The sequence below is a fragment of the Coloeus monedula genome, assembly GCF_965178545.1.
Source record: "Coloeus monedula genome assembly, chromosome: 6".
Taxonomy (NCBI): domain Eukaryota; kingdom Metazoa; phylum Chordata; class Aves; order Passeriformes; family Corvidae; genus Coloeus; species Coloeus monedula.
Window position 1 is genome coordinate 30,051,034 of NC_138786.1, and position 22,956 is coordinate 30,073,989.

General features: G+C 49.1%; 1 protein-coding gene across 2 annotated transcripts in view; it reads left to right on the forward strand.

The window, feature by feature from the left end:
- The window catches only part of SLC8A3 (solute carrier family 8 member A3), a 112,766-nt gene extending 93,784 nt beyond the window's left edge, over positions 1–18,982 (forward strand). Inside the window, exons 3-7 of one of the 2 annotated variants that reach the window (XM_082283046.1) lie at positions 7,300–7,317; positions 15,947–16,071; positions 16,612–16,711; positions 17,724–17,999; positions 18,319–18,982. In XM_082283046.1, coding sequence (XP_082139172.1) covers positions 7,300–7,317; positions 15,947–16,071; positions 16,612–16,711; positions 17,724–17,999; positions 18,319–18,695 — 896 coding nt within the window. In that variant the 3' untranslated portion in view covers positions 18,696–18,982. The remainder of the gene's footprint in view (positions 1–7,299; positions 7,318–15,946; positions 16,072–16,611; positions 16,712–17,723; positions 18,000–18,318) is intronic. The other variant, XM_082283045.1, reaches the window with a different exon arrangement.
- The last annotated feature ends 3,974 nt before the right edge of the window (positions 18,983–22,956 follow it).

Genomic DNA, 22,956 nt, shown 5'->3' on the forward strand with positions numbered 1-22,956 from the left:
AGGCAGAGAGGAGATCAGAGCTGGACTAAATTGATCTGCAGCACAGAGCCTGCGGGCTAGGAGGTGAGGGCACGCCCTTGGACCCTCTTTTGCCTGGAAGAAGTAAAGGATCATGCTAGGGAGGAGATGCAGGGCCCTGGTTGACCTCATTAGAGAAAAGTCAGAGTGAGAGCACCATGGTTTTAAAATCTAAGAGGCAGAAGATTAAACTGCATTTGTAAATGTTGCTGGCACAAGGTGGCACAGTCGCTACACTAATCCAGGGCATCTGGAAAGATCCCCAGCTCCATAGCGCTGCACATTGCGGCATCTCTGATGAGCCTACCTTGTGCCTGGTATGAAGAATGAGGAGCTACGTGAGGCTTTCCCATAGAGAGCATTGACAGTGATCAAGAGCAGACGCTGTGGCCAGCAGCTTCACAGAGTGCATGCATGAGCAGCTGGCTCCCGGCGGAGAGGAGGCAGCCCAGGCCGTGCACAGGCCGGCACATGCTCGGGCATTGTGCGACGTGCCATGTGGCTTGGGGAAGGGATGCTCATGCTGACTGCAGCACACGTGTTCCTGCCAGCATTGTTCAGGTGCTGCCATTGCCCCGCACCCACAGACAGGGAAAATCCCACACCACAGTCCCCTAGCTTGGCCTTTGCTGGGTTTTGCTGTGGTGATGGATGTGCCCCCACATGACTCACATGGCAAGCGCAAAGCACAGCTTCTGCCTCTCCTTGGGAGTTCAGGCCTGGTTGCTCTAGAGGTAGAGTCTCTGTGGGTTTTGGCTACCCATGCATTTGTTCCTTGTGCTGCAAAAGATGTGGGTTTCTTGACAGTGTGTCCTTGTTTTGCTGTTACTCCCCATTTAGCTGTGTCACACCGAGCCTGTGTCTAAGGAGCTGTGGAACTGTTGATGTTCTCAGCTATTCACAGTGTCTTCAAAACCTCTTCTGGCTCCTCTGGAAGCAGGGTGGCGTTGGGTGCCTCAGATGAGTGGCGGTCGTGATGGATGTAATTTGCAATCCAGGTCACTCAGAGACAGCCAGTTGTGCCTGCACTGCCATAGCTTTGTGCTGAGGGCCTGTACCAGGCCCAGGACCTCTCCATCCAGAGGGCAGCTCCTAGCTGACCTTAGGGATACAAACTAGGTGGCAGTGATGAAATCAAGGGTGAAATGTTCCCTGAAGCGATGGCAGAGCTGATGACAGGGAGTAGTATGTGCTTTTCAAACCAGCTTGGGGCAGAGTTTGAGTGGTTTATTTTGAGATGCAGGACTTGGTCTGGAGCCTGGTGCTATTCAGACCCAGTGTGCTGTCCCTGAGGGTACCCACACTGCTGCAGGCTGCGGTGGCAGTGGTTCCTGACAGACATGCAGTGGAGGAGGATGCCAGGTGCAAGCAGGGCTTGCTTACCACATGGTTGATTTGCATTGCTGTCTGTGCTGTCCTGTACACCTGCCAATATAAAGCAGTCACCTCCAGTCAAGGGAATTTCTCCTTAGCCCTAACCAAAGCTGTGGGGTACAGGGGTCTCCAGGAGGGTCTCTGTGAGGGTCAGAGCTCAGCATAAAATTCATCCTGTTGCTCTTGCTCTCTGCACTTGCTAGTACCTTACTGGAGGAAAAATCATCTCTACTCAGAAGTGTTTCTGTGGTGATCCAAATGCAAATGCCTGTCTTCAGGTTGACCAGGGCTTGCAGAATGCAGGACAGCCACTGATACAGCCTTTTAACAGAAACATTTTGCATCATCTGCAGATCCTGCTTCTCACTGTTCACCCCCAGTTACATCAGTGTCATGCTGCTTTGAGCCTTGGGACACTCAGTTGTTAAACCTTGCTGTAAGGAGAGCTGGCCACTTACTCCTGTTACATAAATGCTACATCTACTTTGTCTTGCAGGTCATCTGTTCTTTTTCACCAATCACTTTCTGCAGCTGGAGTTTTTCGAAGTCTTTCTGATCATCCAAACAAATCACATCAAGTAGTTTTACTATAGCAGCTCTTTTTGTTGACATGCTCCAATAATTCAAAGAGATGAGGACAGATCTGAGATTGGTATCTTGCCAGCCTGGCCTGTGATGACGACCAGTACTGACTCAGTAGTGGCATATCAGATGCACAGAGCACTGGCAAAGATGGCACTTGCTGCAAGCTTGTTATATTGAAATGAATGAGTAAAAAGAAATCAAAGAGAGAGACTCACATTCTTTGCTGAGCCAAGAAGGTAAATGTTGGTTTTCTTTATCCTGCTGGCAATTTCCCAGGTTTCCTGACTTTTTTATCCTCTCTGTTTCTAAAAAATTAATCTTCAAATCCTTCTTGTCTCACCTTTCCTCTATATGCACAGTCATGTAAACTGAATCCCTGTTTACTGAGCGCTGCAGGGTTTTGAAACCTCCCAGCACCTTGAACCACATTTCTGGACATCCTTTTTTCAGCACCTGTTTAAAGGGTTCCTGCAGTGAAACGAGTCTCTTCCTTTATGACAAGATGCTGTCTGTTGGTTTGACTCTTGCTCTCATGGCAACTCTGCTATTGTGTCAGCTCACAACTCAGAATGAGGATTTTGCTGCTGTCCCAGCAGGATTTTGGAGTAATACTTTCTTCACACATCAGCTTTCACACTTTTTCAATAGTCCTGGATTACAAGAGAAAAACTTGCTTTGTGTTCCCTGGATGAAGTTGCTCTTCTGCTTAAGTTGTGGCTAATCTTAAGTGCTGATACAGCCTGAATGGCAAGGGAGGCTACTCTGGGAGATTTCACTTGATTGCAGATAATGGTGAAAATAGCATTTGGAAAAATATGTTACATGAGGGTGACTAGGAATCAGCTTATGAGAATTCAGCTCATGGGACAGTGGTGGAAGATTCAACCTCAGGGCTGATGCTTGAAGGCTGAGTCTTGAGGGTTATGTTTTGTAAAAGGGACTGACAACCTTCATGCAAAGTTTTGCTTCAGAAAGCATGTCTCCCACAAGATACGACTTTGCTGGATGTGGGAGTACAGATGGCTGGCAAACACTATTAACAGCTGGTTGGCATGCCCTGGCTTGGGAAGATTTTGTCTGAAGTTTTCTCAGCCCTGCCAGCACAGAGTCAACTGGTGCAGATGAATCTCATAGCACATCTCCTTCTAATGGAGTGTCAGCACCTCTGATGGGAAAGCTTTGTGCCCAGAGGGAGGATGTGGCTGGGAGTCACAGAGGAAGGATTACACTGCAAAGAAGGAAGAATTCCCAGCTTGGATTGATCCATTAAGTTACCTGTATCAAAATATCGATGGAATTATTTGACTTGGTACAAAGATCCATACCTGTTAAAGATAAGCTGTATTGCTACATGAGCACATGTGCTGCAGTTTTCTGAAGTGTGGACAGATACTAAGAAACTCCTTCTTCATCAACTCCCATCAGCTGCTGATGAGAATAGCAAAAAAATGTTAGATTGCTGTTACCTCATTCCCTCAAGATTTAATAATTTCCTCTCAGCTCTGTGATTAAGCTGAACGCTGCTGATTCTCCTGATGGAGAGGAGTCTCTTAGAGTCTGCAAAAGCTTTGCTATTGACTTCAATAATAATAGCATTCAAGTTAATGCTGCAAAATCTCTGCCTTGTTCAGCCTATAAAAAACCCCATGTTTACAGCTCTTCACAATCTATTAGGGAAACAGTTTGCTCACCTCAGTGAGCAAATCTGGAGGCAGAGCCTGTGGACAGTTTCATCTGGAAGATGGAGCATCCTTATCTCTTCAGGGAACTGAGCCTGTGTTTTATATGGTCACTTCTTGATCACCTTTGAGTGGGCAGGGGATGGAGGCCGTGTGTTCGCTTTGCCTTGGCTTCCTGTGACTGCCCTGCTGTGCCACTGGGAGTCTCCTCAAAATTCATCCTCCCCTCCTTCATTTCAGCTCACTGTCTAAATCCCAGGCCTTTAACAAGGATCCTCTTATCTACACAGTGGCTTCTCTGAGTCTTTAGGGATACTGATTAGAAAAGATTTATGGTACTGAAGAATGAGTCCAGAATAAAGCATGCATCATAGTCTGTGAGGTAAACAGCAGAGAAAAGTATTTCACTGTTTAGAAAAAGGCTAGGACATGCATTCAGTACATCAGGTTGCTGTAAACACAGGATTGCTGGATTGCTCATCTGCTTCAGTCCCAACCCTGGTTCCTCTTGGTTTAAGCTTTTTGGAGTTAAAGCAGGAGGGAATGAAATTCCTGATCTCTAACCCACACCAACATGCATGTCACAGCAGAGTCTGACCTCACACTGTATCAAAAACATGCAGATGAAATGGCTTATTAGTAAACAGATTTTTTAGCAGCTTTTTTAAATTCAGGTTTAGATTGTCCACTTTCAGGGGTGGCAGGGGAAGCAGAGTTCATGCATGCAATTTTGACTTTACCTAGTCAAAACCAAGCCTTCAAGGCAGAGAAACCCCAGTGAAGGAGGAACTGGGATCCAGAGCTAAAGGCTCTCCTGGGTGAGTCAGCATCACAGCCCCCTTATCTGCAGGCACATGTGTTTGTCCACAATCACACCATGCAAGGGTTAGGTAAGGGATACTGGGGACTGCTATTTTGGATTTGGCTGCAGAGCTAATTTTAGCAGTTCCCTGTAAGAGTACACGTCAAGCCTCTGAGACTACCTGAGATGCCAAGAGCAGTGAGGTGGCCTGGCTTGGCCCCATAAGGAGCGTGATGTGCAGAGCAGCAGTGCAGGAGAGGGAGAGGTGCCCTGGAGAGGACTGGAGGGATGCAGCCCAGGCTGGGGAGAGTGGAAGGAGGCTTGTGGGATGGGAACAGCACGGAGGCCATCAGTGAAGCTGGTACAGGTACAGCATCCCCAGATGGGCTGTCAGAAAACATTACAGGTCAGGGCTAAGGGCACATTAGCAGATGTGTGTGCAGGAAGAAAGCTGTAGTCCGTGAAATCATTTTCTTGCTTGCATGCACAGCATTCACTCAGAAATATAAAGATAAAATAATCCTTTGGCTTTCTGCATGCTGTATTCTTGATGTTTCATTCATAGCTTTATAGGCTTCTTCAAATATTCATGTATTATATCATAAGTGAAAGGGAGAAAAATTGTTCTTTTTCAGGCTCACAAGCAAATGGGGAAAAAAATAAACTCAAATCCCAGAGTAGTATAGTAACAGTTTTAAGAAACATGAGGAGCCAATGATTTTTTTAATAGCCACAGTAGCTTAGGGTCCCAGTAATATTTCATTATATTTCATTTGAACACCAAATCGACCCATTGTACTGATGCTTGTAATTGCAAACGGCAAATTAAATTTCTGCACATTGTCTGGAGAACCAGAAGACCATGGAATAGTAAGGAGGTCACATGACAGCAGGAACTGCATCAGGACAGAGCTACAAGGAAACTCCAGATGCTACCAGGGGCAGTGATGAGCCTGTTGGAGACTGCAGGAGAGGTGTGTGGATGACAAGAGGTGGTGCAGGCAGAGCAAACATCCCATTGCATCTTGTGGCTCAGTGGCACTGTACTTAATGCAGAACATACTCATGAATGGTTTCCCTAAAGTTTTTGACTCTCAAAAGGAATTGACCCTGAAACAGAAGGGATGCTCAGCAAGGAGCCTCTCCATTTTACCTTCCTCTTTCACTGTGCCTCTACCTGCCCTCATGGACAAGGGAGATCTCTTGGATTGCCCACAGTACTTCCAGCTTGGGAGATGGCTTGGTGGATGAAGATCATGACTGGATCAGTGTCTCTCTGCAAACTGTTGGGAAAGCTGTGCCCATGGTTGCTGCTCAACAGAGCAAGGAAGTGACTGGGTGTCAGGACTCAGGATTAGTTTCCCTGGCTCTGCCATGGATGCACTGTGCGACCTTTGATAAATTGCTTAGGAAATCACTTTCAAATGGCACAGATACAATTGGGTGCATCTATATAAAAGTCCTGCTTTTCAGAGGCTCGAACCAGCAAGTCGGGGAAAATTAGCACTTTTGGACTCCAGCCCACTTCTGAGTTTGCAAAATGTTCCCTTTAGTTTCTTTTTTTTTTTTTTTTTGGCTTGCTTTGCCATCTGTCAAATAGGGCTGTTAATACTGACTCAGTTTTTGTACAGAGTTTTAAGCTTCTGAGACTAAAAGTGCATGATAATAAGTGTTAGTAGTAATTACAATACTGTCATCACATGCAACCAAGTCTTCAAGGATTGGTTTGCTGTTTGAAAGACAAGTAGAAGTTAAAGCTAAGGTACAGACTTGGTGCTTGGCCCCTCTCAAAGGCCGTTTGAGGTTTTTTGCTATACGGACTCTGCTGTAGCTAGTTTGATACCTGGATGTAAGCTGTGGCTGTCTGTGGATAACACTTAAGAGGGATCCAGTCAGATGTTTCTTTGTGACAGCTCTGGGGAGTGGGGAAATCACGAGAGGAGAGGGTCAAGGGGTCACTGCCCAAGGGGCTGAGCTGTGTCTGTATGGAAAGCCAGGGTCAGGTCATCCCTTGCAAGGACCTTCGCCCCTTTCTCCTCCTTTCCTCCCACCTCAAATCTCACAGGACCATGCAGTCACATGACCTGTGTCCATGCAGCACTGTCAGGCAAACCAGCAGTTTGGAACAAAGAGAACCAGGAGGACTCAAGCAGTGATGCTTTACATGTGCCTATGCTCCTCTAGGCACCCTGACCCGCTGAAAGTGGTACCTGTGGGACGTGGGATAGGTGTAGGTGAGCCAGGGCATCATCCTGAGGGATGATGCATGGCCATGTTACCCCCTGCCCCTATTGACACTGGAGGCTGCCTGTTTTATCAATGCCTCCTGATGCTGCTGACCTCGTTGAGCTGCCCATCACCTTCTCTTCTCAATACCTACAAGTTTATTGGGGGTCCTCAGTTGTGCCAAGCCCTGCCACAACCACACCTACCCGTTAAGCAGTGGCACCTCCCATGCCTTTGGGTCAGTTAGGGTTGTATCAGGCCCCAGTGGCAAGTGTAACTGCCCTCCTTGCCCCCTTTCCCTTTCCCTCCTTGCCACTTCCCCCCAGCTGCATCCCATCCTTGTGCCTTTGCTTGGGGGGAGGGGGTGACTTTGGGGAGCCAGTGCTCTGGTGCTCACTGGAGCACCCCAGTCTCTTCTCCATCGTGCTGCTGTGGTGTCTGCTCCCCAGCCTGTTCCCTACATGCAGCCCTCGTGAGCTCGCACACTGCCTTGCACCGTGTCCATTGCTCACTGACAGCCTTCATCTGCAAAACAGCTTTTCCCCATCAGATACTAACTTTTTCCCTTTTTTTCTTTTTTCTCTCTGTCTTTCTCATGTTCTTCTCTCACCACAGCTCTACTGCTCACGCAAGGTAAGTGCTTTTTCTCCTTTCCTCTGGCTGCTCAGGCTCTCTTTTCGTCCCCTTTGGTCAGACCCCCCATGTTTGTGTTTGTTGTGTTGTAGACAACCCTAGCTCAGGGTGTTTGTGTCTAGCATGAACTATTTAAGAGCAGTACAATTAAGAAAATAACAGCAATTGATTGACATTTAAGAGTGTTTCCCATATTCCAGATTTTTCCTTGCAGTTTGGGGGAAATGATCCAGACAGAGTTGCAAAGCAACACATACAGCTGTGCCTGGTCTGAAGCTGTGACTCGAGCCTCTCTTTAGGCAACTCTGGTGCTTGGGGGAAGACAGGGATTTCTGGAGGGGAGGTGGCATCCCTGCAGTGTGGGACAGTGTTGCCTGGGGTGGGCAAGGGTACAAGGTTGTGCAGGTGTCCCCTTCCCATGGAGGGTCACATGTCACCCCTCAGTGCCTTCACCCATGTGCTCTCCACCTCCCATCCTGGGGGGTCCCCAGGGTGTGCCCAGCGCCAGAGCAGTACTACCAGAATATGATCAGCACCAGCACCGTTTCCCTCCTCACCCTCAGCTCTGGCTCTGCACTCTTCATCTCCTCTCCCTGTGTCAGGATTTCATGTGTATTAATACTGAGCCCCTCTTCCTTGCCTGAAATCCCCATTACACTGGTCTGTCTTTATCCCACTGTGGTGCAATGTACGCCTCCTGTATTGTCGTTATTCCTTCAATTCCAAATGCGATTACTGTTGAATTTGCACTAAGAAGCATTTCTTGGAAGATAAGGGTGGGCATGCAGGGTGCAGAGAGGAGCTCAAAATCCCACAGGTTTGTGAGCAGAGCTGAAAACCAAAGCATTCATGATGCCTGAGCTGTGCTGCAAATCAGAGGAGCCACATCTGCCATGCAGGCTTCAGTCCTGCCCCTTTTTGGAGGATGCCAAATCTGCTGCACAGGGGATGTCCTGAGCCCGTTGGCTATTGGACTAATTAGAAAATTGCTAGTGGCAGGCAGAAATCCCCAGTTCCCCAAATACCAGCTTAGGGTGTTTATGGAAAACTCCTCAGAATGGTTTGGATGGTTTCCTTTGTTACCTCTTCAGATCCAGGAGGACTAAAAATAAGTTGAGCACAGCCTGCTTCCCGGTAATTTCATTGCTTTAATTCAGTAGCTGCCTAATTTGATCAGAACCCCGGGAACCAAATAATTCCTATTAAAATAACATAACTTTCCTCCCTCTGTTGTGATCCAGCCTGATTGCTTTTGGCAGCCGTTATTGGAGAACTTGGTCACCAGCAATGAAAAGTTACTTTTCAGTTCATAAGGGAGAGCCTTCTGTCTGGTGAGGGGTCCCTGGGGTTCCCCCCTTGCCGAGCTGCCTCAGGGTGCCCTCTGTGCATGTGACGTGTGTTGGGCTCGCGGTGCTTGGCTCCCACATGTGCCTCAATCCAGCAGCAGGCCGGCAAGCAGGCACGTGCTGGAGTGTCACTCAGCAGCAATCACGGCTAATCAGCAGGGAGACAAGCAGCATCCTCGTTTAGTCCGTGTCATGTTAGATTTAGGTTACACAGGCGCGCGGGAATCTTTGTTTAAAAACTGCATTATTGAACGTTTCGGTGGAATCCGTCACTCCTGCGCCTCGTCCCTTGCCTCCTGGAGCAGCTTGCACAGCTCTTCCTGGGCAGCATCCCATTCCTAGGGATGTGGCCCTGGGACTGCCCTGGCTCTCCTCTGCAGCCCTGTCCCCACCCACAGCAACGCTTTGGCAACCCCTGCAGGGCCAGCACCTGCACAGCCCCCGCTCACAGGAGTGATCCCTTCTCTTCACAGAAGGTGTGGGTGCCCTGATGGATGAGCCCAAGTGGCAGTGCCTCTCTTGTCCCAGGAGTCCTTACCTGGGGTGAAATGAGGGATCCTGACTTCGGTCCCTCAGCCCTGCAGGGCCCTCCCAAGGAAAACAGTGCTGTGAATTTTACACAAGGTGAAGTAATTAGGCAGGGCACAGGTTCTTCTCAGCATTTATTTCTTCCAAATGGGCTCTTTGAGCCAGATTTGCAAGGCCATGCAAAGCTTGGCCATGTGTCCAGCACCAACTGTTCAGGCTTCAGAATAGAATGGGGTAGCTGAGAGTCTGGGGTTTTTTTAAACTTCTGTTTTGACACTGGTAGTGTCAAAGAGTATACAGATCTCTCTGTATACTCTTTATACAGGAAAATACTTGATACCAAAGTGCATAGGTGTTCCAGTTGTCCCTGCCTTTGCGAGCAGTGGAAGATCTGTTCTGCAGGTCTTTCCAGCCTTTGCAAAAGTCACTGAAAGCCTGAGCACAGCCTTTGCTTGAAAGTTCTTGGGTTCAAGTGATCTAAATCTTTGAAGGGATGTGGAATTATCTAAATGGTAGATACTTCTGTATCATAATTTCTATATATTCATCCAGTTCAAAGAAAATATTTCTAAATATGTTTCTTTATTTATGCATTAAAACTCCCATGTCCACTTTGCACTGGGAAAGACTGGGGAACAGAGATGCCAGTTGTCTGGCTAGTCGGGGGTGGTTATGTCAGCAGGAATCTCAAGGCAGAGCCAGGAGGGGAATAATGCTCAGTTCCCAGCTCTGTGCCTTAGCCTCCCTCTCATGAATGTGCAGCATTTCCCAGTTAGCATTAAGGAACACTGGGGCATGTATACAGGATGTATCATGTCTCAAAAATAGCTTTCAGGGCTAAGTAAGCAGATTCCTTACATTTTAGAAAGCAGCCCAGGCTGCCAGTGCTTGTATGTGTGCATGTGCTTCCATAAAGGGCATATCCATATGCTAATCTCCAAAGCCAGAGTGTCTTTTAGCCAGAAGTCTTCCCCACTTGTGACTGACAGCTTGACAGTGCTCTGGAGAGAGGAACTCATTCATGCTCACTATTTACTTGTTTAACCAGGATTATATCATATTAAGCCCCAACAAAAAAACAAGATCCCATTTTAATTGTTATTTTAATTTCTTCCTAGCAGCACAGTCCCCAAAAGGGGTGACCTTCATGCAGATATATGACCACTCCAGAAATGGATGGAGACAAGATTAACTCGAGGAGTGTGAAATGGCCTTCATAGCAATCTTTCCTGAATACATTGCTGGTTTTAATCCAATTTATTCAGCAAGTGTCAGGGAATACAAACTGGTCTGTGGTTGTTTGGTAGTCTTGCAGCATTGCCTAGGTGATGAGTATCTACCTCTTTGATGGTGTTACAGGGCCTTCCCATTGCCCTGTTTCAGCTCAAAAGATGCAGGGGCCAGATTACACCATAGAAATGGTCTTTATCTAACTTTGGTTTATAATGTGTCCAGGAAGCCACAGGCAATGTCTAGTTCCCATTTGATTCCCCCCAGTCTGAAGGTGGTTGAGTGGGCAAGCAATGCATGATGTGGGAGCCCAGTTCAGTGCTCCCCTTTCCCTGTAAGAAATATAAGGAGGAGGGGATATGCTTACAGTATTTCGAGCCCAAGAAATGGCCTCTCATGTGCTGGTCTGAAAGCACTTTGCAGATCACTGCAGCTCAAGTCCTGGGATGGACCTGCAGGCATAAGTTGAGAGAGACAGACTGAGACAGACATGGGGTGAAAGCTGAGCAGTGAGCATGGCAGGGACATGCCCAGGGCTGCAGAGCACAGCAGTGGCAGGACCATAACCAGGAGCTGCTGAGCCCCCTTGTCTGTCATAGCTTTAAAGGTCTGAACAAAGCAGAATGAGAGCATGGAGTGGTTTATCTAAAAACCTCTCCTTGTTCCTTTCCTAGTGGGTATCAGCTGTGGCCGTTGCTACAGCCCAAGCAAAAGCGGACTTCATCCTCATTCCTCCCATCCAGGCTTTGATTTTACCAGACCTGTTGTCTCACCTGCTTGTAGCATATTCTGTCTGACCCATTGGCTCCCTGGCACCAGGAGCAGGGTACCTTGGTGCAGCAGCTGGCACAGCAGCCCCAGCTTGCCTGGCCTCAGCAGCCTGTGTGTGTTCCTGCAGCCCAGAGAGGTTCCTAACACTCAATGGTAGCACATACCTAGGTGCCAGAGCAGGTAGGGTCTAGGGGACCCCTCTCTGCCCACCTTATTCTTCCCAAGGAGGAGATGGAGGCAGTCCAGAAGGTCCTGGCAAGCTCTGTTCTCGATAGGCACAGCCAGACCTTATCAGGCTTATTTGGAGTTGACAGCAGGGAGTCCAGGGTGCAATCCGCATTGAAAAGTAGGTACTGATGCAGATACAAACAGAAATCAGGCTAGCTAATAATTAAGCTGCAGCTTGGCAGCATTCACCTTGACAGACTTGACCTTGCAAATTAAATATCTGTCTCCCAACACACACACCCCCCATCCTCACTGTTTTATTTGTCTTAGCCCTTGGTAGTCTTCTTTGCAGGCTACCACACTGGGGTGATGTGTGACACACCTCACAGATATCCTGTCTCTGCTTCCTGGAGGAGCCCTCCAAGACCCCAGCCCTATACCAGACTGCATGGGAGCATGTTCCACACTTGCTGCAGGGGCAACCTCCTGTGGCTCCACAGGCAGGATGATGTACCCTGTGCTGGCTGAAGCACTTCCCTGAAAAGCAGGAACATTGGGATTGTTCTCTGCCACTGGGTTGGTGTAAGAGTTTATTCCTTTTCAGCTGTTGGGCCAGTACACACAGGGTCAACTCAGCCCTCAGCATCCCTTTGAAACAGGCAGACCCAACAGGCCTGGAACAGGTTGAGGATGGGATGTAGTGTTTTGCAGAGGTTGGCACTGACTCCTGCCACAAGATGCTCATGTGTCCTAAACAGTAGGTGGGCAGAATTGGTGAAATCATGTAGGTGCTTCATATCACTCTTTGAAGGTGCTTAGCTCCCCCCCTTAACTGTATGGCAAGTATAGTTTGGGGCAAAAAAATGTCAGCTGTGCTCCTAAATTTGTCCGTTCTGCCACTGCCTTAATTTCAGAGGACAGTTAGCAGCCTGATATTTGGCACCTATGGGTCACTTGCACAAGTGCATTGAGCAAGATCCAGCACATACCTGACATGGGAGTCCTGATCTGTGTTTGTCTCCTACATTAGGATGGAGCCTCAGTGTAAATACAATGGCAGTTTAAATATTTTCAGGTGCACCTTTGAAATTTGTTAGGTTTTTGTGCTTTGCTTTCCTGTTGCACGTTCACAAATGTGACTGCATTTTAATGAGACATTAAGGAATTACCTCCTTTCTTCCTTATCCAAAAGCTTCCACTATTAATATTTCTATGAGGTACCCATTAGGACGTGCTCCCTGTGCCTGTTCTCCTGTGGTTTGCTTGCAGCTGACATGGAAAGACTTAGCTTGGCAGTCATGTTCAATCATCTGTCCCCATGGGATGCTCTTGACATGACTTCTTGGGTGCCTGTGTTCTTGCCTCTGCACCCCAGTTCCCCATACACATGGCAGAGGAGCTGCATGGTGACATCAGGGCCTCCATTATTCATGTCTCCATGGATGTGCTGTCAGTAGGCTGAAGGTCTCCATTGCCAGTCAGCTTGTCTCTTCACTCCAAGGGGCCTACCTAGGGCTTGAAGGTGCCTCTGGTGGCACTTAGTCGGCTGGCAAGGTGCCTTCTGGAATAGCAGGACTCCCACCACCTTCACTTTGTGGGGTGTCTGGTCCCATGCTCATGCTAGCATCCAGCCCCTAGGCTGACAAACACTCTTGGACATGGTTGTGTTGCTTGATTTACTCTAAGAGCTGCCTGGCAAGTGATTGCCTTGCTCGTTGAATCAGCAGGTGATCCACAGGTAGCTTGTGGAGACAACAAAGCCATCTGCTAGAAGGTGCAAGGTCCTGAAGACGCAGGCATGCAGCCTGCCCAACAGCCCTGGACCTGGCACACCAGAGAAGAGACGCAGGAGATCTTCCTCCACAGGGAGGGCTTCAGATCTTGCACTGTCCTGCCTGGTGCAAGTACATAAACTAGCATAAGAAAGATGCCAGGTTCTGGGATAAAGCTCTGTTGGATACCACTTCCTCTGGAGATAAGAAAGCTTGCTGCACTGCATGTGCCTACAGACCTGCCTGCAGTTCAGCCTCGCCTAGAGGCATAACATTTGCGTGAGGCTCTGTGTTCTCTTACCATGCCAAAGGCTTTTGTCAAATCAGTTAGATTGGGGACTGAGGTTTCATTGTATCATTTCTGCTGGAGTTGTTAAGCTGAGGAAATTCTGCCTGATCCTCCCTTTTTCCAGAGCATCTCCTCAGATTCCAGACATTTGCTTTCTCCACTCTGCAACTGCAGCCAGGGAGTGGGAGCCTAAGGGACTGCGCTCGCAACTGTGACCGCAGCTTTTCAGATGCAGTTATTCCAGGGAAGGCTGTAGCGAGTCAGACTGTCACCAAGCCTGGGCTTTGCAACCCTGCTGGGATGGCCATAGTGCTTTTGCTCAGCTCTGTATTGTCAGCACATGCCAGCATGCGCTCAGCTCATCTGCCAAGCTGGGCTTTGTGAAGCTGAGGGTGCCTTCGCCCCTGACCTTCAGGTTATGGGGAGCTCAGACAGAAGCAAAGTCACATACATATGTGCCATGTCAACTGATGTGTGAGCACCAGCATTTTCAATGGACACACCTAGTCATCTTCACACACTCCCAGGTGGAGACTGGACTTTCTCGTTCTGTCTTAGAAAAGGATGTACATTATATCTGACTCCTTGTCCAGTGAATATAAGTACCTTGAATCTTGTTCTTGATAATCTTGATAATCATCAGTTCATGAGTCCAAGTGTAGTGTAAAGCAGAACATTTTCATAGAATCAACCACTCATAGAATCATAAAGGTTGGAAAAGACTTCCAAGATCATTGAGTCCAACCTTTAACCAAACACCACCATGTCAAAACTATAGCACTAAGTGCCACGTCCAGTTGTTTCTTGATCTCTTCCAGGGATGGTGACTCCACCACCTTTCTGGCAGCCCATTCCAATGCTTAACTACCCTTCTAGTGAAAAAATGTGCCCCCTGCCCCCCCAGCATCCTGCACTGCCCTTCTTCTCCAGGTGCTGTGCTGCTCTGTCTCTGTAAATTTTTTCTAAGTTTACGGGGATTCCTAAATCCAGACTATGGTGTCTTGGAGCTAGGCAGTGATGGTTTTGATGTACATCATTGATTTCAAGTGATGGATGGAACTTTCCTGTTTCTGTGATGGGTTATAATAATGTCACCTGCCACATGAGTTATTGTATGTTTTATAAAATCTGCAGGTCTTGCAAGGTTTACAGTCTTTGCAGTCAATCTAGCCAGGCAGTTGAAGAGAGAAGTCAAAGTTTATAAATAGATTTCGCTGGGACTGCATCATTTCCATGTGATTTTTGGTGTGAAGTATGAGATCTGCTAGAGTCCACATGGAATTAATCACATCTGAGGCATTACCTGGGCATTTGTAACCTCTGCAGGAAATCTCAGGTAGCATCTGACCCACTGCTTAGCCAGAACAAGATGCTCTGCCTTTGTGATATGCCCTCCCAGGTTGTTAAGAACCTCCCAGATTCTTAAGAGCTCCAGCTCCAGCTCCCACTCCCAGGCTCAGCTGGACCCCGTATTGCAGCTGTACACCCTGACTGGTCATGCACAGGAAAGCCAGGGGAAACCCAGCCCCTTTCTTGAGATGTCCAAGTTTTACAGAGAGCACATCAGCGTGTGCCTACACTTGGGCATGTGGGTGGAAGAGGAGATCTGGGTCAGGCCTAGGGACACTGCCAGGGCACCCTTCCAGCTGGTTGGGATGCTCTTTCCCATGTGGGCAACCAGGACCCTCTTGAGGCACTTTGCTGGGTTAGCTGGGTCACCAGCAAGATTGAGCCTGACACAGGGTCATCTCAGCATGCTGCTGACCCGGGGTCCTGGTTTGGTTTCAACCCCCCTCCCATGGGACACCTTTCCTGAGGTTGCTCAACACCACATCCAACCTGGCCTTGAGCTTCCAGGGTTGGGGCATTCATATCTTCTCTGGAAAACCTGTTCCAGTGCCTCAGCACCCTCACAGCATTATGAAAGGATAAAACTACTTGTTTCATTACTTCTTCTTGTTAATTTTTCCAGTTCACATGTGGTTTACATGTGGTTGTGACTATCTGTGTCTTGAGTGTCAGATCAAGCACTGCAATCAGTGCACAAGGTGCCAACCATGGTTTTCTACTCAAAGGGGGAAAAAAGGGTTCTGTCTCTTGTTATTCAAATCAGGGAGCATGTCAGGGTTTTAGAAGCATCTTAAAGGGCACTTCTGCCAAATGGCAGAATGATTTGGTACCTTGGTCTCACCAAAGCTGTGGCTGCTGCAGGGGTGATGGGAGGGTGTGTGTCAACCGAGAGCACCAACGCAGACTGAAGAAACATTCAAGGGTTTTGGGTTTTTTTAATAAATTAAAAACACATTGCCTACATTCTTGGTGACTGGTATTCAGAAATCTTGGTCCTTTGTTTCTGTGGTCACCCCACCACTGCCCCCCACCACTGTCCCCCAAAGTGCTGCATGAGCTCAGCAAGCTGTGAGGGCACTGCAGAAGCCCCTGCTCAGGCCCTGCAGACAAGCCCCCATGGTGCCCTGGAGGTGCAGGCTGCTGCCCACAGCTTGGTGTTGGCCTTGCTTTCACAGAGGTGGCTGAGAGGAAGATGACAGTTGAAGAGGAGGAAGCCAAGAGAATTGCAGAGATGGGCAAACCAATACTCGGCGAACACCCCAAACTGGAAGTCATCATTGAGGAGTCCTATGAGTTCAAGGTCAGTAGGTGTCCTAGGGGTCTTCCAGGAGGGGAAAGCCATGTGGCACTGTCGAGCAGCCTCAGAGAGCAGGACTGAGGGGGCAGGATGTGCAGGGAAAGGGCTGTTGAAAGAGGAAAAGAAGTATGTAATGGAGTAAAGGGTCGGTGAAGTCTACAGGAGATGTCAAAAGTAGCAGCTGCTGGTTAGTTGGTGGAGGTGGAGGGAGAAAGGCAAGAAGGTCCTGCTGGAAGCAGAAGAAGCCTGTGGGCAAGAGAAGGCAGGAACAAAGCTGGCTCTGGTGAGGCAGGGTTGAGGGAAGAAGAAGAAACCTTATCAGGATTGAGGTGTGGCAAACAAGCTGGCTCTGGTGAGGTTTGGGTCAGCCAGTCCAGGGAGAAGGTGGGCTCAACTCCAGTCATGGACATATCTAGCTGGTAGGAGAGTGCTTGTGACATTTCCACAGTTCCAAAAGGGTCTGTGAGACCACAGTGCACTGCAAGATCATCCTTGCCCACTAGCAGCTGGTTTAATTGCTGTGCATCTTTATTCCCACAACAGAGCACCGTGGACAAGCTGATTAAGAAGACAAACCTGGCTTTGGTTGTAGGGACACATTCCTGGAGGGACCAGTTCATGGAGGCCATTACTGTGAGCGCAGGTGAGGGGAACATCAGAAAATCCACATGAACATCCACAGGGTTCATGCAGCCTGGAATGACAGCATCTCCCTGGTCAGTGATGCTCGGCTGTGGTCACCCATCATCAAAGCCAGTCCGAAGAGCTCCTCTGCTCCAAATATAGTGGGCTTTTGCAGGTGCATTAGTGAGGAGCCTGGGAGATCCATCTTCTGGTGCAGAGCCCTCCTGAAGGCCAGTGTTCAAAGACTGCATCAGCTGGCAGTGCTCCTGCTGCTTTGGTGATGTGATGAGTAGTGTACAGGCAGCAAAATCCCATCCTGGCTGGGATCCTGGCCAGTGCAGGCAGCTCCTACTGGAAGATGTCCTGTCCTGTCCTGTCATAGCCAGTAGAGTTCCTGGGAGTAGGGAGGGTTATCACATGCAGACTGGAGATGTTGCCTCATGAGGCAGCAGCTGGTAAAGGAAAAGGCCCAGAGACCTGCTAGCTGTTGCCTGAGAGAGCTCACTGCTTTCAGAGCCAGCTGTGGGGAAGTTATTTTAGGCACATCTATGCTATTAATGGCACTTGGACATCTTTCTTAACCTTTCCTCGATGGTTTGGCATCTGTCCCAAAGGGGTGTTTTCCACCCAGCTATAGAGGAGGCAGTGGATGGTCCAGCCCATGCTCTGGAGCAGGAAGATCAAGAGATCTCTCCAGTTTCCCAATTCTATTACTTTCTGCTAGTTTTGGCCCAGAACATCACTTGCCTGTATAATTTCTTCATGCCACTCAACAGTGATCTCCACAGGATGACTACCTCCTATGTGACTGCCTGTGGATGGGCACAGGGCTGGCCCTCTGTGGGTACAACACCCCACTCCATCACTCCCCATCCCTGCGGGGTCTGGGGTGGCTGGAAGGCATTCTTTTTGCCAAGCCTCACCCATCACTGAAGGACCTGCTGTGGCTTGAGTTTACTGTCATGGCCAGTGCCATACCACCTTGTCCCAGTGGAATGAATGCTGGATCTCTCCTTCCATGTTGTTTGCAGCAGGTGATGAGGATGAGGATGAGTCCGGCGAGGAGCGCCTGCCGTCCTGCTTTGACTACGTGATGCACTTCCTGACCGTCTTCTGGAAGGTGCTGTTTGCCTGCGTGCCCCCCACTGAGTACTGCAATGGCTGGGCCTGCTTCGTTGTCTCCATCCTCATCATCGGCATGCTCACAGCGGTCATCGGCGACCTCGCCTCCCACTTTGGCTGCACCATTGGCCTCAAGGACTCAGTGACTGCCGTCATCTTCGTCGCCTTCGGCACTTCTGTACCAGGTAGGTCGGCCACAGGGAGGGGATGGGGTGGGAGATGAGTCCTCTGGAGATACTCCTGGTTTCAGGGGAGAAGCTGTCATGGGATGGGGTTCAAGCTGGGAAGGGTATCCTCAAAGCCCTGTCCCCAGGCAAGGTCTGCACCATGCTTTGTTGCAACATGGGATCTCTGAACCTAGGAGGGGATTGTGCACCTCTTGGTCTGCGTCCTAACCTGGTCGGTGCCACACCTGAGCCTCCCTTGTTCCCCAGACATGAAGTGTTGTCTGTTTCTCCTGTTGGACCCCCAGTGATTTTTCCTTCCCTTCTCCCTCAACCCCAGACACCTTCGCCAGCAAAGCCGCAGCCATCCAGGACATGTATGCTGACGCCTCCATCACCAATGTCACAGGCAGCAATGCTGTCAACGTCTTCCTGGGCATCGGGCTGGCGTGGTCAGTGGCAGCGATCTACTGGGCGTCGCAGGGGCAGGAGTTCCAGGTGTCAGCAGGCACCCTGGCGTTCTCTGTCACCCTCTTCACCATCTTCGCCTTCATCTGCATCAGCGTCCTCCTCTACCGCCGGCGACCCCACCTTGGGGGGGAGCTGGGCGGCCCCCGGGGGTGCAAAGTGGCCACAACATTGCTCTTCGTCAGCCTCTGGCTGCTCTACATCCTCTTCGCCACCCTGGAGGCCTATTGCTACATCAAGGGGTTTTAGGCGGTGGAGGGACGGTGCTGCCGGGGGAGGGACCCCCTCCTCCGTTACCTCACCGGACACCAGTCCTGGAAGCGTGGTTTCACTGGAGGGTATGGCTGGCTGTGGGGGCTGCCACTGCCCAGACGGTCGGACAGCTGCGTGCCAAGAAGAGCAAAACCATCAGAGAGGGAAAAAAACAAAGGGACAAAATCCATCCAAAAATGGTACAAAAGAAAGCAACAATGGCAAGTGTTGAAATAAAACACAATAAACCCAGACACTGACCCTATTCAATGAAATTATGAAGTTTCAACCATCTCCAAAGGCCACCTCTCCCACAGGGGTTGTCTCCTTTCCTGCTGAGCACCCCTCCACTGTAAGGAGATGTTTCCTTATTTTTACTGGTTGAGAATTACAGAAGTCTGGTTCAGGAATTTGTGGTTTTTTTGTGTTTTTTTTTTCTGTTTGCTTGTTGCTTTTTGGTTCATGGGGGAGCACGCTGATTGATTTTTTTAAACTACTTAATCCGAAAAATGTTACAAATTTAAACTCAAAGCTTCAAGCTGCCGTCAGTGCTGGAATTGAACATGTGTATTTCTGAAGACACACAGTCGAAAAACTTTTTCACTATGACCCATTCCCTCCCCTGCCGCCTTCCATTTCTTTCTTTTTTAAGAACATCACAAGACTGATATATTTTTAATACAAACACAGACACACAGTCACACACATTTAGTGATAAAGGCTGGAGCATGTAGCATCTCAATCACCTGCCTGGGCTAAGAAAAAAAAGAAGGAAAAAAAACCCCCAACCCTCTTAATACAATGCGTGTCATGTATATTTTGACTATGGCATTTCTCTTTGTATAATTAACTTTGAGCTTGTGGTACTGCAGGGAGAGAAAATGATGTTAATTTACAACTGTTAAAGAAATAAAACAGCATGCTCTGGGGGGAGCAGCGCTGGTTCCTTGGGATGGTGGTGGTGGCAGGTTTGCTGCATGGTCCTCCTGCTAAGAGGTGGAAATGAATTCAGGAAAACCTGGATAGCGTTCCCATATGTTCCCAGCACCATCCCACCCAGAGCTGTGGTGTGGCTGCCCTTCCATTCAGTTGCTACCCCAGTTTTCCCAGCACCCGCACCTTGCAGGTGGTCTCCAGGCCATTGACAGGTACAGGCTTAAAAACTGCCACCCACATCAGGACTCCTGCGTCATCTCAAGTACCTTTTAGGAACACCAGATAAACAAAAAAAGCATAATTTTAATTTGAAATGCATTTCTTTTTAAGGATAAAGAAGAATAGCCACCACCACCATGAGAGTATGTCATGAGTTACATCAACAGCTGCAAATTGAAATGTTGGGTTGGTAATAAAATAAATAAAAACTATACCTATATCTATATAAACAGTGCTATCTAGACACATATTTCTTAATTGAGGGCCCTGGAAGAGAAAATTAAAATCCTACTCTTTGTAAAGTGTTTTTGAGATGAAGATCATTTCTTCTGTCAAGAAACAGGTGCTGTAAAAGGGAACCATTTTCATCAGGTTCCCTAAAATAAGCCAAAATTTGGGAGGCAGCAAGTAAAGAGAGGGGCTGCCAAAAGATACAGTTCTGCCTGCTGTCGTGCTTTTGGCTGCCCCAGGAGGCAGGGAGGAGGTGCCCATGGGTTAGGGAAACAGCAGTGGGAACAAGATTGTCATGGACAAAAAGAGATGTAACATAGCAGGTGACTAGATGGAGGCAACGATGGTTCTTACCTCACAGATGAACTATTTATTTTCATACAGAATGTTTACCAGATATCTCTCTCTATATAAATGTGTATGCATGAGGCAGAGAAGAGGGATCCTCCTCAGATGAGCAGCCAGAGCTTTGTTGGTGGGAGCCCACAATGAGTGAAAGCCACTGGGTTTGAAGCTAACAAGCACCTGACATCTGCCTCCTTACCTCCCTTTGCCATGCCTTTTGGGAAGGGTCTGAAAAAGATGGGCAAGAGACCCTGAGGCCAGGCTCTTGTTGAGCTTGCTGGTCCTTCTGACTGCAGTAGTGCCAGCAGCCACCAAGAGCAGCTGCTGCCACTGCCACGCTGCCCATCAGCCCCAGAGCTCACATGTGGGACAGTAAAAGAAAAATTACAAGAGTCCCCAAATGTTTTTTGTGTGGGTTTAAAGTGCAGCTCTCAAGGGGAGATTGTTACTGTTGCACCTTTTAATTGGGACATAGAGAATCTGCGGTACTTTTATTTTACCCGTGCCAGCATAGCCATCCCTGGCTAAAGGCCGGCCTGCGGCGCTGCTGTGCTCTTCTTCTGTGCTTGTGCTGTATCCACCGTGTGCTCTTCATCCACTTCCTTCTCCAGCTGACTGCAGGGAAGAGGAGGGGGGGTGGGACTGGCTGCCATGAGGGAACTGTATGGGGCCCCTGGTGCCCTCCATGCAGAAGGGTGATCTGCACCAGGCTGACATCTATGGCATGTTCCTTCTATTTTCCTTTTTTACTCCATTAAAAAATACGCAAGCTAAAAGAAAACCCAACAGGTTTGGTGCCTTTGGGGATTTTTTTTTTTTTTTTTCCTGAAGCTGTTATGTTTCATTTTGGGTCTAGCTATCTGCTTGCTTCTGTTTTCCCTGGGGCAGCTGCCTGGACTTGGTTGCAATGGCTCTGGCTGGTTTGCCCCCCCACCTCTTGATCCCAGCCCTCCAGTTGGGTACTACTGGGAGGACCCTGGAGCACTTGATCCTGCCTAGCTGGCAGAGAGGATGTTTCACTGCTGTTTTTGTTGCTGCTGATCTTCCCCTTTGTTTCTCCCATCAGCTTCCCATGGCAGCCTGCAATTACAGCAGCTGGCCCCTCCCAGCAGCCCTCGTGCTTTGGGCTTTGCACATCTTCCCTTTCTGCCTCCTCCCCTGCATCACTGCTGTGGTTGAGAGTAAATAACACATCCTGACATCAGGAGGGAAAAGCCAAGGCGATCAAAGGAGCTGCTTTGTTCCAGAGGCCTACCACAGTACAGGGACATCCTCTAAGGGCCGTGCATGGTGTGGGGCCAATGGTACCTCTGGCTGCCTTCCCACCACTGTTGCCACAGAGGGCACCCACAGCACCCCACAGGTTTTGCTGGCCTGGTGATGCTGCACTGCATGGGTGCTGGTCAAAAATCAGCCTTTGGGTAAAGAAGTCCCCCAAAATCTCTCCAGGAACTGTGTCCCAGTTTTGGTCAGTACCATGCTGCCTCTTCACCCAGCATCATCACTGACTTGATTTTTTCCACTTGTATTTGGACACCTGACCATAGAAGTGCCCTTTACAGTGGCCCTTTAGCTAGAACTGTTCTTACCTGCCCTCTGCAGCATAGGGGCAGCTGGTGCAGCCCATAACTGCAGACTCCCATCTTTGCCTGACGGCATGGGACCCACTTACGGGGTTCCAGGAGAGACAGGGGGTTGGGCACCTCACAGTGCAATGCCAAATGCCCAGCTGGGGCTGGAAGGATTCCCGGTTGGGCACTCGTGCAGTAGGAATGGCAGCCCTGGCAGAGCAGCCGTGGGAAGGCTGCCCTAGACATTGCTTCCTTGGGCAGCCAGAGCTTGGCAAAGCCACAAAGAGATCACTGCCCTACTGAGTCCTGCACACTCTCACCTCCTTCCACAGGCCTGTGGGGTCACTTCCCACCTCCTGCCCTGCTGGATGGCTCCTGCCCACACCTACTTCTGACCTGAGGGGAAACACAGAAGTTCCAGCTCTGGCTCTGGCTCATTGCCTTTGACTCCAGTGATGGGACTGGGGGGGGGGGGGGGGGGGGGGTTGGGACCCTGTGGGGCTGGTTTGCTGCCACTGCTGCACAGAGGTATTCTGGTTCCCACAGGTTCTGAGGCTTAGATCTAGGACCAAAGGGGGCCAAGCCAGCGAAGGCTGGGATGAGTCAGAGAAGTGTGCAAGCATCAGCAATCTGTTGTGGTACAGTGCAGTGAGAAATGGAAGTGTCTGAGCAAAGGTTTTAAGTTAGGAAGGAGGCAGTTGCAGCACGTGGATTGGATTTTGTCACCTTTCTGGCAATTACTGTGGTGTTGGTGTGATCAGGGCTCTTCTGAACAAGCTCAGACAAACCACAAAAATACTCTGTGATGCCTATTCCGTGTCTGGGGCTGCTGGACTGGTTTGTAAGTCATTTGTCCCTGGCATAGAAGCACCCCTCCACTACTCTCCATCCCTAAGTACCAACGGGATGCCTCTTCACAGCACCATGTGTGAGGAGAAGCCCCCATCAGCTGCATG